The sequence below is a fragment of the Musa acuminata genome, chromosome BXJ1-2 (assembly GCF_036884655.1).
Source record: "Musa acuminata AAA Group cultivar baxijiao chromosome BXJ1-2, Cavendish_Baxijiao_AAA, whole genome shotgun sequence".
Lineage (NCBI taxonomy): Eukaryota > Viridiplantae > Streptophyta > Magnoliopsida > Zingiberales > Musaceae > Musa > Musa acuminata.
Window position 1 is genome coordinate 23840871 of NC_088328.1, and position 15132 is coordinate 23856002.

The window sequence follows — 15132 nt, forward strand, 5'->3', positions numbered from 1 at the left end:
AATGGTGTCGTCCGTCCTCCCTTCCCCCACCTCCCTAGCCGCCCGCCCCTTCTCGCTGGTGGCCTGCCATGGGCGACGATCGCACGGGTGTCGCAGGTGAGGGTTGCGACGAAAGGGCTGCTTCGGATGGCGAGTAGTGGCTGAATCGATGGCGTAGCGATGGGAGATGGCCTCGTGGGTGACGCACCACGGTACCTAGCGACGGGATCCGCCCTCTCGTCCTCGCTATTCGCGACGAGGTTGTCGCGTTTTCCCTCGACATTCATGACCACGAGTTGGTCACTCGCGACACAAAACGGAGAATTGGCTGCGGATAGCTGTTGCTGGCCGCGGCAAGGATGAGAAAGACAGGCGACGAGGGATTGAAGATGGCGATGAAGACGGGGAGTGGTGGATGGCGAGGCGAGCAAAGCCGCGGATGCGATCGGGGGAGGAGGAGGAGGAAGGGAGGGGAAGGGGAAGGTAGATGGCGACGGATGACGCTGCACGTGGTAGGAGCGAGCGTAGAACCGACGATTGATGATTAGTGTAATTACGCTACGATGATGATGTAATAATAATATAACGAGATTTAAAATGGGCATATATCGATAAACATTAATCTTCTTTCTTTATTTAGGTCACGTCCTAACTACAGGTGTATTAAACTCGGTGCCTTCGCCACAGAGCTAACTGGTGGAGGGGCAGAAGGTAATGGTGTAGTCTGCGGCGCCCGAGGCGCACGTGAACGTGCTCGTGGCGTCGTCGTAGGCGTAGCTGTACGCCGCCGGGCACGCCGCCTTGAAGAGCTGCGAGTAGCGCGTCGGCCCGCACGTCGTCGGGGAGCCGTGGGCTCCCGTGCAACAGTACTCTGGGGATCCGAACGCCTCGCACGCGCTCCGGCACGCCATCGTCTCCCCGGACTCCGACGCCACCCGCAGCTCCGCCGGGCACCGCGCGTTCACGTCCGCCACGCACCCCGCGTACCGGCAGCTGCCCCCCACGGCCGCCCCGGAGGGGCGCACCCCGATGCCAACGTTGTAGCCGTCGACCAAGCTCACGTCGTAAAAGTCCTTGGCGCCGTCACCGCCGCCGAGGGTGAACTCGGCGAGACTTACCGGCGGGGCGCCACCGATAGAGCAGCGGAGGGCCCCACCGCAGTCACCGGTGGCGCAGGACCCGTTGGCAGAGGAGGAGTCGAATAGGCAGCTGGTACGGGCCCAGAAGCGGCCGGACCAGCCAGGTGGGCCGGAGAAGGAGCTGGTGGCGTTGGGTGGGAGCTCGAAGCTGCCATTACCAAGGAGGACGGCGCCGTTGCCGGACAATGCGCCGGGCCATACGGTATACGGACAATTGTTCTCGAGGATGAAGGCGGTGCCAGCACCCGCCGCCGCCGGTGCCCGTAACGCCCCTGCTTCAATTTAGCAGATAAAAGAAGAAGTAGGCGCTTTGCGCGGAAATGCTTAAACTTGTGGGTTAATCGGGCGCTTACCTGAGAAGAGGAATGTTCCGAGGCCGAGGAGGAACAATTTCAGCAGGAAAGCCGCCATGACGAGGCACAGAGAGTCGTGAGTTCGTTGCCGGTAGCTGATTGCTCAGGTAAATGTGGTTGCGATGTAAGTGTGTCCTTCACGAATCTCAAAGTATGTTGTGAAGATCCGCTAAAAGATCTCCACACGTCGTGCGTGATGTGACAATTGGCACCCCACTCGGTGTTTTATAGAGAGCTCCCTATAAAATTTCTTCTGGTGCAAATTGGTAGAGTTTGTCACGATTTGGAGTCTATTGTCTCTTCTCAATTTGAAATTTGTCCAATATGTCTTGGACGATCCGTGGAAGGTTTACCTGACAAGGAGAGTATCCGATTTGGAGTGACTTTTCTTGAGATATGATAAGTTTAAGCCTCCAAGAAAGCAAGATTGAGGTATTTGTTCCCGAATATTTGATCATCCAACTAAACCTTAATTGCCTTATGATAGATCATATTCATTGCTTCACGTTGAATTAAATGCCAAACTTACACATCGCTCCATTTGCTATGCCCTTCTTGTGTGCATTGGGATAGTTCTCCTTTCTGGTCACCTAATGTCTTCCTTCCTGGATACTTAAGCTGTGTCTCAAGCATCTCTCGAGAATGGAGGTTCACCGAGATGCATCCTTCGGAGGGGCGTTCGCATACTAAGAACGGATGAGCCTGACGTGGGGAGATAGGCTTTACGTTGAGCTGCATGGCTGTGGTAATGGCTTTCTCGTTTGAGCGACACCTCTCCCTGCAGCGCGACCTGCGTGAATTCTGCAGTCCACGTCGGTGACGGTTGAGCTCCATGCACGAGCACCACAATGTACGTGTGCTCACCGTCATGAATCTTCGTGTCATCCGTCGGATCGGACGGCCAGCTGGTCTCCTCTTCCATTGTCAGGTAAAATATGCGTCGGGGTTGTCTCTCCCAAAAGGAGCTGTTGGTCATATGTTTGCCTCACGTAATGGCATCACTTTAAGAACATGAGAAGAAGGTAACCAAAGGATATTTCAAAAGGGTTGCCGATCGATCTTTGCTTTGTCTTCTGCAAAGCTGCCTTTGCCAAAGCATGGTGATGCATTTCACCACCAACTCTCCACCTAATATTGGAGCAGAATTTGGTGACTGCTCAACTATTTTTTACTCCTCTTTCTCATCGGACTCGTACATTTGGTCGAAAAGTCATCTTAGCGGGGTATAATGCTGGACGAGCTCTTGAGGTATAATCTTCGAGAAAACTAGTGTTATAAAAAAAATATATATATCAAAACAAATTATATCTTTTAGAATTACCAAATTCAGGTGTTTTGGACGAGCACAATACGTCGACCTCAGATTGACTTCAACTTACTATTCAACATGTACAATCAAATTTTTACTTAGCAAATTAGTACGTTGACTTATTCCATGCGTTTGGTTCTGTCTGCGGCTTGGTTTTCGCCGCCACCTAATGGACAGACACCAAATAGTTCGTAGCTCAGCCAAGTCATGTCTTTTGGAGAGAGAGAGAGAGAGAATGTGGTCGTTTAGAAAATCGAGTGCGAAGGGCATAGAAGGCCAATTAACAAGTCAAGCGGCCAAATGCATGTCGAGAACAAAAGTCAAACTTGGTTTCAGCAAAAGGTGGTCTGCGGCGGATATCACAAGAAAAAGATGCATAACGTCAATTAAAAATAAGTCTTGTAGCCATTGAAGGTGCAATTTGGAACAAAAGTATTTATTAATTATAGGAAAGAAGGCCGTCATGATAAAAAAGATTTCAAAAATCTCGCCAGTATATATATATAACAATGACCTTATGCAACATCTCATGTTTAATATTTAATTTGAGAATCTAATTGTAAATATAAATATTACAGGAATTAAAATGTAACAAAGTCAAAAAGAAAAAAGGAAAAAAGAAAATTTTCTTCCGCACCGCCTCTCCCTTCTCTCGAGAGGGGCTTCGGGTGAGAAAGGAGCAGAAGGAAGATAGAAACAATAAAGAAGAGAAGAAGATGAATAGAGGGTAAAAAAGAAAGGGAGAAGAGGCGGAGAAGAGAAGAAGAAGAAGGAAAAGAGAAAGGGAAGAAGAAGAAGAAAAAGTAGAGGATCGGTCGTGAGACCAGAGAGGATAAAAAACAAAGAGAACAAAAAGAATGGAAGAAGGAGAGGAAAAGAAGGAAAGGAGAAGGGAAAGAAGAGTAAAAAAAAGGGTTGGTGCAAGTGACATGGACCAGAGGAAAGCAAAAAAAAAAAATGGTGGATTGGATTTGAGATCAGATGAATCTAAAAATTATACGAGGTATGGTTTTGAATTCTCTTTAATTCTTATTAATTAGATTTATATTTTAGATTATAAATTGAGAAATTTTGTTAATTGGACATTTATACATCGAAGAGCATAAAAGATAAAAAATAATAATTTTAGAAGAAAAAAAATCATAATATAAGTTATGGAAGATATGCGATCAAACTCTCTAATCTGTTTTCAGAGATATTAATGCGTGTGTTGTATGATTAATAAATGTATATCATTATTATTATTTTTATTATTTATAATCTGTTTTAAAAAATAAAATATAGGTATTAATCTAAGAAAAAATAAGTAGCATTTCTATTCAGTGGAGATATGTACAGATGAACTGTATTTATAAGATCCTTTTGGAACACCTACTACGCTCTCATCTCCGTCGTGTCTTTTCTCAGTAGATAAAGACATGAGTGTCGAGTCAATCTTTCCAACCCGTCGATGTACATCCGATGAGAGCACGAAGCAGCTTCTCAGAGTTCCTCGCGCCCACAGACGAGCACAAACCTCCTGGTGGCCGCACACGGTATTTGAGCCTGCTGTTTCCCCGGCGTGAGTGAATTGAATTGGGAGGATTGCCTCTTCGCGTGCCTCAAAGGTCGTCAACGGTGCCTCAGCGTCATGCTATATATAACAAGCCCTCTCTTGGTCCCTGTACCATCGACCACCAACAACGTCAGCGACTTGCGGTTCTCCAACGAGCGAAGCTAATCGAGGAAAGCGATCCAGAATAGAAGAGATGGCTCATTCCGGTGCTGCCGAAGTCTTCACGGAAGAGCAGGAGGCGCTTGTGCTGAAATCATGGAACGTGATGAAGAAGGACGCAGCCAACCTGGGGCTAAAGTTGTTCTTGAGGTACTACGACTATTCCTCGCTCTGTGGCCAATGGACCCCAACCGTGTTGCTGGTCATTGAGCATGTCTTCTTCTCAGGATCTTCGAGATTGCCCCGTCAGCAACTCGACTCTTCTCCTTCCTACGTGACTCCGATGTGCCATTGGACAAGAACCCAAAGCTCAAGCGCCACGCCATGTCCGTCTTCGTCATGGTACCACTCATCTTTCTTCCTTTATGTACACATACATTGTCATGCATCTGCAGAAAGCCGTTGCTCAAACTTTCGTATTCTCCTCAGACATGCGAATCCGCGGTGCAACTGCGGAAAGCCGGGAAGGTCACGGTGAAGGAGACGACTCTTAAGAGGCTCGGTGCAAGCCATTTCAAATACGGTGTAGTAAATGAACACTTTGAGGTAATAGATTCTGATAGCAGTTTTTGTGATCTCAGATCATTTGCTCATAAATTCAATGACATACATTAAAGTTCAGCAAACAACAAGTCAAACAAGGTTCAGTGCAAACCGATGACTGCAACTTTTGTTTAATGCATGGTGCAGGTTACGAGGTTTGCTTTGTTGGACACAATAAAGGAGGCGGTGCCGGACATGTGGTGCCCTGAGATGAAGGCGGCATGGGGAGAGGCTTATAACAAGCTTGTTGCAGCTATCAAGGAAGAAATGAAGCCCATTCCTTCCCCATAGAATTTAATTCTCTCTCCTTGTTCTGTGGGCAAACCGGAAATAAGAGGGCGTCATGTGTGCTCGTATGTGTAGTTTAGTTTAACTTACAGTATGTTCTGTACCCAATCTTTCTCCCAGTCCTCGGATTGCGTCTGTAATCCAACGTACTTTTATAGCATACGTCTCATTTCGAATCATAAATTATAGGACAGTTCTTTTTATTCTCATAATGCCGCTAAGTTAATTGAGGAATACATTACGATGAGGGAGAGAGATTCTCAAATATTAGATTTTCAGGAATGTTTTCATCATCATTTTTTTATCATATATCGTAAAATTAAATATAATTAAAATATTTTAATTGTACGTAAGAAACTGATCAGAATATGCACCGATCTAAAGGAGGCAGAGGAGACGGCTGCCTATATCAATCTCAATTACTTCAACTTCGGCCGAGGAAGATCGCACAGTCGAGAATTGGATAATAGATCAGCCGGTAGAGAGGCGACCACAGTGGGTCCGCCGGCAGAGTAGCAGCGGCGAGGGTCCGCCGGCAAAATAGCAATGGCGATGGGCCGCTGGCTTGCGAGGAAGTTGACAGGCAGATGGCAGATGGAGGGGCGACCACAGTTGGCGACCCCCGAGGACGAGGAGTCTGAGAGGAGGTGGCGGGTGCTCGGCCTGCTTCTGTGCAACAGCCGAGAGGAGGCGGCGGGCCTCCGGCTGTCTGAAAGCTGGAGGGCAGGAACTCCGCCGGAGCTCCGCTGGAGGAAGCGGAGGAAGGGACGCTGAGGGCAGCGTAGCAGTTCGGAGAGGACGCTGTTGTTGCCGCCAACGGCAGTGAGAGATGATTTTATTCCGCTCGGAGCAGAGAGCGCTCGGAGCAGTGATCGGCAAGGTGCGGCGGTTAGTGAGGAAGAAGAGGGAGAGCCTCGCCGGAGTTCCACGGACGCTGCGCCTTAATGCTAAACAACCGAGGTCAACACCGCTCGCGGAAGAGGAACTCGCAGCGGCAGATCTAGGTCCCGGATCGTCAGCCAACAGGGAAGGGGGGACTTTGCCGGTGAAGAGGAACTGCTTCGCCGACATAGAGCACCTTCGCCAGTGAGGAAGAACGGGCGGGCACTTCGCCGAGACGAGGATGCTCGGAGAAAACCGACAACGGCAGATTAGCAGAGATGAGGGACTGCCTTCGTCGGACGGCGACGAAGGGAAACGGTTCTGAGAGCACTATGTGAGAAGAAGGGGAGCGCTGTGTTGATGGCTGCAGGAGGGAGCGGCGGTCGACGAGGCAGAGGTGCCAAGGCCTAAAGCGAAAAAATGGGAGGAGGAGGTGCCAAGGCCTAAAGCGAAAAATGGTTCATCTTTTTATGTATTCAAATCACGTAATTAAATTAATTAATTAAATTAATTAATTAAATTTATGATTAATTTTTAAATATTAAATTTTCGTATATGTTTGTATCATTATCTTCTATCAAAATTCCTTCTCTCTCTCTCTCTCTCTCTCTCTCTCTCTCTCTCTCTATTATAAACGAAGACAATACTAAGGAATTAGATGAGCCGAACATGTGGTGAAGGCGGCATGGGGAGAGGCTTATATGACCGACCAGCTATCAAGAAAGAAATGAAGCCCATTCCTTCCCTTCCCCATAGAATTTAATTCTCTCTTCTTATTCTGTGGTTAACCGGAAACAAGAGGGTGTCATGTGTGCTCGTATGTGTAGTTTACCTTACATTATGTTCTGTACGCAACATTTCCTACCAATCCTCGGATTGCGTCAGTAATCCCACGTAATTTTATACTATACATCTCGTTTCGAATCATAATTAAAGGACTAATTATATATTAATTAAATCTTTTTAATATTTTTATTTATAAATTTAAAATTTTATATTAAAATATTATTATAAAAGTAAATTATTTAATCTTATTTATTTCAATTTCATTAGTTTTACTTACGGAAGATAAATGACACAAAAATGATAGATAAAATGATTATCTGGGTTAATTATATATTATTCATTATTCATACAGTAAGATCTCTTTAGTATCTCAGTCTCTATATTTAAAAAAAATTATATTAAGATCTTTTTAATTATAAAAGTAAAAAAATTAATCTCATTTATCATAACACAATTGGTTTTACCAACGAAAAATATATAACATGTTCATAAATAATACGAAAATAATCTGTAAAAAGATAATTTTCATGATGGTAGACTAATTACAAATTATCTCATATAATTAGACATCTTTAGCATCTTGATCCATAGATTTAAATAATTTATATTGAAATCTACATAGTTATAAAAGTAAAATATTTAACTCAATTTACCTTAATGCCATCGATTTTACATACGAAAGATACAACATGTGCATGAACGGCGTCACACTACTCTGCCTCACTTAGTCTCCTCTCTCCTTATCGTTGGTGATGCAGATGTCTCACCTGTCTCCTCTTCCTCCTCCAGCACCAACGCAAATATAAAGCAACATCGGAGGAGGAAGAGGAGACAAAATGGTGTGACGTTGACACAAATGTCTCACCTCTCTCATCTTCCTTCTCTAGAGCCAACATAAATGTCTCACCACTTTGTCTCCTCTTCTTTCGTATCATCGATGTTCGAATCGACATCAGAAGGTCAACCACCACATTATTATTGTTAACTATCACTACAACAATAACTCATAATGTTATCATTCATCACTATCATTGAAATTATCTTTCTGCTCATCGTTTTAGTATTATTCATGTACATGTATGTTGTATATTTCGTCGGTAAAATCGATGGTGTCAATATAGATAGAGTTAAATGTTTCCCTTTTATAACTCTGTTTCTGGTTAACTTCAGAATAGGAAGACAGAATTAAATTATATGAATGGTAACAACATCAATTGAAAATAAGTCTCGGTGCAATTTGGAACACAATTATTTATCAATTACAGGAAACAAGGCCTTAATGATAAAAAAGATTTCAAAAACCTCTCCGTATATATATGATAATGACCTTCTGCAACATCTCATATTTAATTTGAGGACCTAATTGTATATATATATATATATATATATATATATATATATATATATATATATATATATATATATATATATATATATATATATATATATATATATAAAATACGAATTAAAATGTAAAAAGTCAAAATAAAAAGAGAAAAAAGAAAATTTTCTTCTGCCTCTCTCTCGAGAGGGCTTCGGGTTGAAGAGAAGGAAGAAAGGAGAAAGGGGGAGGAAGATAGAAGCAGTAAAGACGTGAAGAAGAAGAAGAAGAATCGAGGGGAAAAAAGAAGGGTAGAAGAGGCGGAGAAGAAAAGAAGCAGAAGGAAAAGAGAGAGGGAGGAAGAAGAAGAAGAAGAATCGAAGGGAAGGAAGAGGAGAGAAAGAAAAAAAAAAAAGGAAGAAGAAGAAATAGAGAAGAGCAAAAACAAAGAGAGGAAGAAGAATGAAAGGAGGAGGAGAAGAGAAGGAAAGGAAAATAAGAGGTAAATGTTTCATTTTAAATTTTTTTGGTTTTTATAATGCTGCCAAGTCCTATGCCGCTCTCTCTCTCTCTCTCTCTTTCTCAACTACAAACAAAGATAATACTAAGGAATTAGATGAGCCGAGGAGACTTGTGAGTCAGAAGTTCTAATTGGCTGAGTCTGATTGGAAATGTCGGAGCCGCTGTGTGTCACGAGGGACTTACAAGGCGTCGCCGCCCGGGCTTACCGGAGGTAGCTCATCCCCACCTCGTTCCGCCGTACGGGCTTTGCGTCGGGCCCGATTGATTATAGGCCTATAGAAAGCTCAATATAGCATTAGATATGACAACAGATCTACTGTTTTTGGGAATTCAGATTTATGTTTCATGTTGAATACTGAAAGTCTATCGGAAATATTCTCATGATTAGATATATATATTGATCGAATCCCATTCCCATGAATCAGGTTCGGATACTCTGTAATCGGATGTCACATAAGCCCCATCGACTAGATGTTATATGACTGCTAACACTCGTGCATGCTCTGTTTGTGTAGTCTCATGTTCATGTTCAATCTCTTTCGCTGCGGTACATGTCTTCTACTCTGAGATCGCACTCAACTTGGACGCAAAATCCCGTCCCTTGCCACCTCTCCTCTTACAATTTACTCTACTCTTCCCTCCTCCCATCATCCCACTTGCACCGCCGCCGGCAGCCGCGGGCATTGCCGGGTGGAAGGTTAGAGGAGCCACAGATCTACTGTGGCGGCTGCAGGCACCACGAGCGGCCCCGAGGGCGGCGCTAGCCTTCACTGCGAGCGCCGCCATCTCTTCCGCGTGGAGAGGTCGCCGGAGCATGGAGACAGGGAGGAGGAAGTAGAGCTGCCCCGGCTGCAGCTCGTCGTCGGCATCCACGGCCATCACTAACCCGTCGAACACCATGCCGTCGGAGTCACACACGAAGCACGTCGGGTCCTTCTGTAGCAGGTGGGACACCTTCACCGGCCTTTCAAACTCCTGTAGCTTCCCGTCCTGTAGCACCAGCTTTGCCGTCGCCGGCTCCGCCACTCCCGTCGCATCGCACGACTTGCAGATCCCCATGTCAGTCGAGAGGATTATACCAATCTCAGTGAACTAATTGATTGTATATATAGTGAGAGAGAAAGAGAGAAAGAACACACATTGTCTGTCGGATTCAAAAGGAAAGGAGGAGAGAGATGCGTCGGCCATAGATTTCACTGTTCATCGTGAGAGATGACAACGAGGACGGTGTGGAAGACAGGTTGTATGAGAAAGGGAGAGGGATCTAAGAATAGAATGGGCAGGAATGACTTCAACACAGCGAGAGAAGTCGCTGTATCAAAGGTTGGCTAGGGGGAAGGCGTTGGTGTTTGACGAACTAGGCTTCTTGTTTTTATGCTGTGCTCCACTAAGCACAGTTCGGCGTTCAAAATGGTCTCAAAACGAGATCATTTACTAGTTGCCACCACTCCATGAGTTGTAAATGAAGACGAGACTTAATGATATCCCTTAATCTCATATAGAAGACGCAGTAAATTCATGCATATTCTCGAGTAATCGACTCATTAATTACTTGAGAGTCGTGTGCCGGGCAAGACCACATTACTCGGAGCAGCTACTCATTCATTATCATATCCACTGCTAGCTGTGCTGCAAGAGAAGTAGATTTTCCTGTAAACCGACATCCACCTACACACCACTCTGAGGAAGGACTGCATGTTTTCGTGCTTAATTATTGTGGACTGTGTTAGGAGAAGTAACGCCATCCAGATCACATGAAAGTGGGGACGATAAAGCAGGTGAGCAGTCCAGAGATGGAACAGAGCTATGAAGTCATACATGGAAGGTGAGATGCATGTGATGGATTGGCCCAGTAGGGTCGAAGCATTTGCCATTTCGATCAGTTCAATCCTAAGAACAAATTTGTGATTAGTCCAAGAGAGAAACGGACTCGAGGGGCAGATATTGTCTGCAGAACTCTTTGTATATGATTCTATTATAGTCAGCCTGAAAGCAAATACAGGAAGAAGGAACAGGAGATCAGATCAATGGATTACGTTGCCCAACAAGCTGTTCGCGGAGGGAGAGCTCTGCTCACTGAGCCATGGATCCTGCACAGAAACGGGAGATTCTGCATTCACTTCCTGTATCATGCTGCTAACCAAGGCCAACCTCCTACTCTTCGATGCCGTGCGCAACTTCCCCGCACAGCTCGAAGTGGACGAGCAGAATGATGACGCCGTCGACAAGGTACCGTCGTCCGCCGGCGCCCACCCGGTAAACTTGATCTGTTCCAGCTCGTCTGCCACTTCCGTCATGGAGGGCCTCATGTCCCTGTGAAAGGCGAGGCACCGGAAGGCCAGTTCGGCCACCCTGTGAATGGAAGCCAGTGTCCAGGCATCTCTGTTTGCCTCCAGGTACGGGTCTATTATCTCATCGATGCACCCTCTGCCGATCTTGTCGATCGCCAGCACAGCCAAGTTCACCTCGCTCTGCACCCGGCTGAAGTCCACGACCTTGAGTGCCGTGATGATCTCCAATAGCACCACGCCGAAGCTATACACGTCGCTCTTGTCGGAGAGGTGGAAGTTCTGGTGGTACTGAGGGTCCAGGTAACCCGGAGTCCCCTGCGGCGCCGTCGATATGTGCGACGTCTCGGTCATGCCCATCCGGGAGAGACCGAAGTCTGCGACCTTGGAGTTGTAGTTGTCGTCGAGCAGGATGTTGCTGGACTTGATATCGCGGTGGTAGATGGGGGGGTGAACGGCCGAGTGGAGGTAGGCGATGGCCTTAGCGGTCTCGGTGGCGATGGTGAGGCGAACGGTCCAAGGCAGCGCCGGCCCCCGTTCCCCTTGCAGGTGCTGAGCCAACGTGCCGTGGGGCATGTACTCGTAAACCAGGATTTGCTCTCCCCGCTCCACGCAGCACCCCAGGAGACGGACAAGGTTGGGGTGGCTCACGGAGGAGACGAGCCTGATCTCGTTCATCACCTGGTCGATGCTGTCGTCGTCTCGGTTCTTGATCTTCTTCACGGCGACTTGCTTGTCGTTGCTGAACTTGCCGGCGTAAACGGTGCCGTAAGAGCCCGTGCCGAGAATGTGGTTCTCCGAGAACCCATCGGTGGCCTTCTCGATGTCTTTGTACGAGTAGAGGGGAACCGTGCACGAGGCTTCGGACAGCAGGCGTCTCATGCTGCTCCGTTTCCTCATCCGCGAGGAATAGCGTTTGATGAAGCAGCAAACGAAGGCCAACGCAGCCATTGCAGAAGCACCAGCGATGATGCCTGCAAAAGAGAGAGGGTTTCTCAGCGACCCATCTGCAACTACGCTGTGCAGTCATCATCACTCCAAAGATCAATCTAACAGTTGAGACTGCTCAGTTCTTTCTCACAAGGAGACAATCTATTAGTATCAGAAGCAGCAGAGTCATGAAAACAAAACATCACCCCCCCTTAAATTAAATGTATGCTGTGCAGCAACCTTAAAAGCTCTGATCAGTATGCAGGTGTATTGCAACAATCACAGCTGGTCATAATAATAAATGATTCAACAACTTTCATGGATCAATAAATTAAAACCTGGTTTGACATTTCCTATATTTCTCTCATTTACTATCCACCGACCGAAAAGCTTTTGGTAGTCTGACTCCAATAGTTATTGTCCTTGGGGGAAGGTCACAAGAATTTTAATGCATCCACATTGATACCTAGACCAAGGAGCTTATGATAATGACATCCTTTCTTCTAATTTGATCCTTTGACTAGCATCTGGTTATCGCAATTACAACGCATGAGTTAGATGTGACTGCATTGACAAGTGTGTATAAAATATGGAAAGAAGTAAAAGAATGGCATGCTATTCCTGACTAGTCTCATTGTCTTTCTTTCGGAATATTTAGGTTTCATGGAGTTTTCCTTCCTGCTTCCATGTGATTTCAAAGGATTCACCAAATAAGATAATTGGCAAAAGAAACCAAACTCAAAACAGATGCAACTTCTACTACAACAATTGGCATCACTAACTCTTTTCGATGCAGAGAAGAACAGAAACACTGAACAGATTGTGAGGTAAAGAAGAAATACCTCCAACAAGAAAAGCAAGTTTGCTTCTAGATCCACCACATGCTCCAGACATGTACCTTGTAGGATTGCATTTGGAAGCCGAAACTGGAAAAAGAACCATAGTATCAGTTCAAAGAAAACAAACTCTTGTTCATCCTTCTTTCTGCACTATAATGTTCAGTAACTTTCTAATGTTCTCTCACATGCAATCCGACCAAGTAAAAACGTAGGCTTGAAACCACTGGTGAAAAGAACAAGTACCAAACCTATCAAATGCGAAATCAATGCATGCACTAACCATCCCTTTTCTTGAGGGAGTTGACCACACCTCCTTCAACCATATACAGAGACATTTCCTTTTAAGCAAACAGTTCTCGGGCCAAACTGCGAATCAGGATTAAGTATGCATATAATAATAATGACGCAGTTGGGCAGTAGTCGTTGAGCTGACAGAAGACGATAAGAGCGAAGAGGGGGAAGTCTAACCAAACCTCACGGGGCAGGTAATTGCAAGGCAGGTCCAGTAGGTAAGAGCAGAGCAGAGCAGAGCATTCCAGTTGGATGTCATAAAGATAGTGGTTGATGTCAAAGTCAATGTGGAAGAGTCAGTGAGAGGTATTGGAAGATTTATCATCAAGCTTGAAAAGCTCTAACCATGGTTTTCATGTCAACATATAGATGTCATATAGAAAACATATCTAAATTCTATAGCTCATCACCTCCATCAATGAAAGTTAATTTCTGCAGCGCTTAATTCTAGATTAAAGATTATCTCAATCTTTAATATGTTCATTGAAAATTTTCATGTAAGTTTATAATTTGTAGAGCAGAGGGAAAACCAAGCCGGAGAGGTCAACTGAGCACGCTGTGAAGAACAAGGACTAACCTTTGCGACAACCGGAGCCGCGGGCGAAACCGTCCCCTTGGAATCCCTCATGGCAGCTGCACCGGAAGCCGGGCCGATCGGTCATCGGAGATGTAATTCTCGTGCAATTCGCGTTAGCCGAGCACTGGCACTGTCCTTCCAGCCACCATGCCAGCTCCGCCGTCCAGAGCTCCAGCAACTGCACCGACGCGCCACTGACATAGCCGACGGACGTGACAAGGAAACTGCAGCCGGAGTCGACGATGCTGGAGAGGCCGAAATAGTATTCCCTGGTCTGATTGTAGAAGCAGGTGGCGTTGTCGAATCCCGGGCCGCATCTCCCGTCGAACAGGGTGGCGTTGATGGTGCAGCCGCCTGAGACGCTCTTGCTCTTGTTGGCCGTGCAGTTGCCGAGGAACAGGCGGCTCCTACTGGTCAAAGCGTAGTTGAGACCGGACAAGCTCCTCGCGGAGTAGATGGAGCGTTCGCACACCGGAGGCACGTCGATCAAGAGGCTGTCGCTTGTGATGTTCCGCACCGTGAATTCTCCAATTTGGATCGAGGAATTCAGAGCACTGGAACAATTGAGAGGGATCTGGCATCCACGAGAGAAGCCGAAGGGGTACGGGACCGTGTGGGAGCCGCAGGTGCCCTCACAGTGCGAGGTGGCTGGTGCGGAGACCGCCGGGAGGACGACAACCACGATATCCGCGAGAAAGAAGAAAAAGAAGAAGAAGAAGCGGAGGAGTCGTACCATCATCTCTTTCTCCTCCTCGTTTCAGCTACGCTCCGATCCTCATACACCGCATGCTCGGTACCAAACTCTCTCGATCTTTATCGAGCCAGCAAAAGCTCCTGGTCATGGCAATTGCGAGGTCTTTGCCGCAGGAGAAGGGAAGACTCTGCATCAAATGATCAGTAAGCTTTGCAGTGTTTCCAGGGACAGACTCGTAATGGGATCTACGAATTGGTCTTTAGTCTTCGAGGGCCTCGGTCACTGCGGCCTGGCGAGTATGGTGATGTCTGGAATTGGCATTTTCTCTTTGCGTGTGCGCGTGGGGGACGTGATGGGAACCTCTGCTTTCCATTCTCTAACCACTTGCTTGTTTTCTCCAGGCTCTCAATGCCACCTCTGACGTAGAAGAAACGAACAGTTGACTCGGACACCTTTAATTCCACGATTCATCAATGGCGAAGAGCACAGTTTTGGCGCCTCCTCATAATACCTTCCTCTGGATTTCTACCACCGTGTGAAAGAATTGACGGCTGGGATATGGACTTCCATCTTGAAGTAATTGTTGTCATGTAATTAATTACAAAGCCGAAATTGCCATGATGGGGACATTCCCCACTGCCTCATGCTCTCCGACTACGAGTGGCTTGGCGGACAAA

The 15132-nt window shown here is 46.2% G+C and overlaps 4 protein-coding genes across 4 annotated transcripts; 1 reads left to right on the top strand and 3 right to left on the bottom strand.

The window, feature by feature from the left end:
* Nucleotides 1–587: 587 nt before the first annotated feature.
* LOC135612745 (pathogenesis-related thaumatin-like protein 3.5) lies at nt 588–1673 on the bottom strand. The gene is made up of 2 exons (XM_065109375.1): nt 1472–1673; nt 588–1390 (listed from the first exon to the last, which is right to left on the bottom strand). The coding sequence occupies exons 1-2, from the start codon at nt 1527–1529 to the stop codon at nt 669–671; spliced, it is 780 nt and encodes a 259-aa protein (XP_064965447.1). The 5' UTR covers nt 1530–1673; the 3' UTR covers nt 588–668.
* A 2746-nt stretch (nt 1674–4419) lies between these two features.
* On the top strand, nt 4420–5508 carry LOC135600894 (anaerobic nitrite reductase NSHB2-like). The gene is made up of 4 exons (XM_065094160.1): nt 4420–4644; nt 4722–4836; nt 4924–5040; nt 5185–5508. The coding sequence occupies exons 1-4, from the start codon at nt 4529–4531 to the stop codon at nt 5326–5328; spliced, it is 492 nt and encodes a 163-aa protein (XP_064950232.1). The 5' UTR covers nt 4420–4528; the 3' UTR covers nt 5329–5508.
* A 3734-nt stretch (nt 5509–9242) lies between these two features.
* On the bottom strand, nt 9243–10483 carry LOC135600962 (uncharacterized). The gene has a single exon (XM_065094165.1). The coding sequence runs from the start codon at nt 9893–9895 to the stop codon at nt 9395–9397; it is 501 nt and encodes a 166-aa protein (XP_064950237.1). The 5' UTR covers nt 9896–10483; the 3' UTR covers nt 9243–9394.
* A 190-nt stretch (nt 10484–10673) lies between these two features.
* On the bottom strand, nt 10674–14888 carry LOC135600925 (wall-associated receptor kinase-like 14). The gene is made up of 3 exons (XM_065094162.1): nt 13762–14888; nt 12897–12980; nt 10674–12098 (listed from the first exon to the last, which is right to left on the bottom strand). Exons 1-3 carry the CDS (start codon nt 14498–14500, stop codon nt 10861–10863), a joined length of 2061 nt encoding a protein of 686 aa, XP_064950234.1. The 5' UTR covers nt 14501–14888; the 3' UTR covers nt 10674–10860.
* Between the last annotated feature and the right edge of the window lie 244 nt (nt 14889–15132).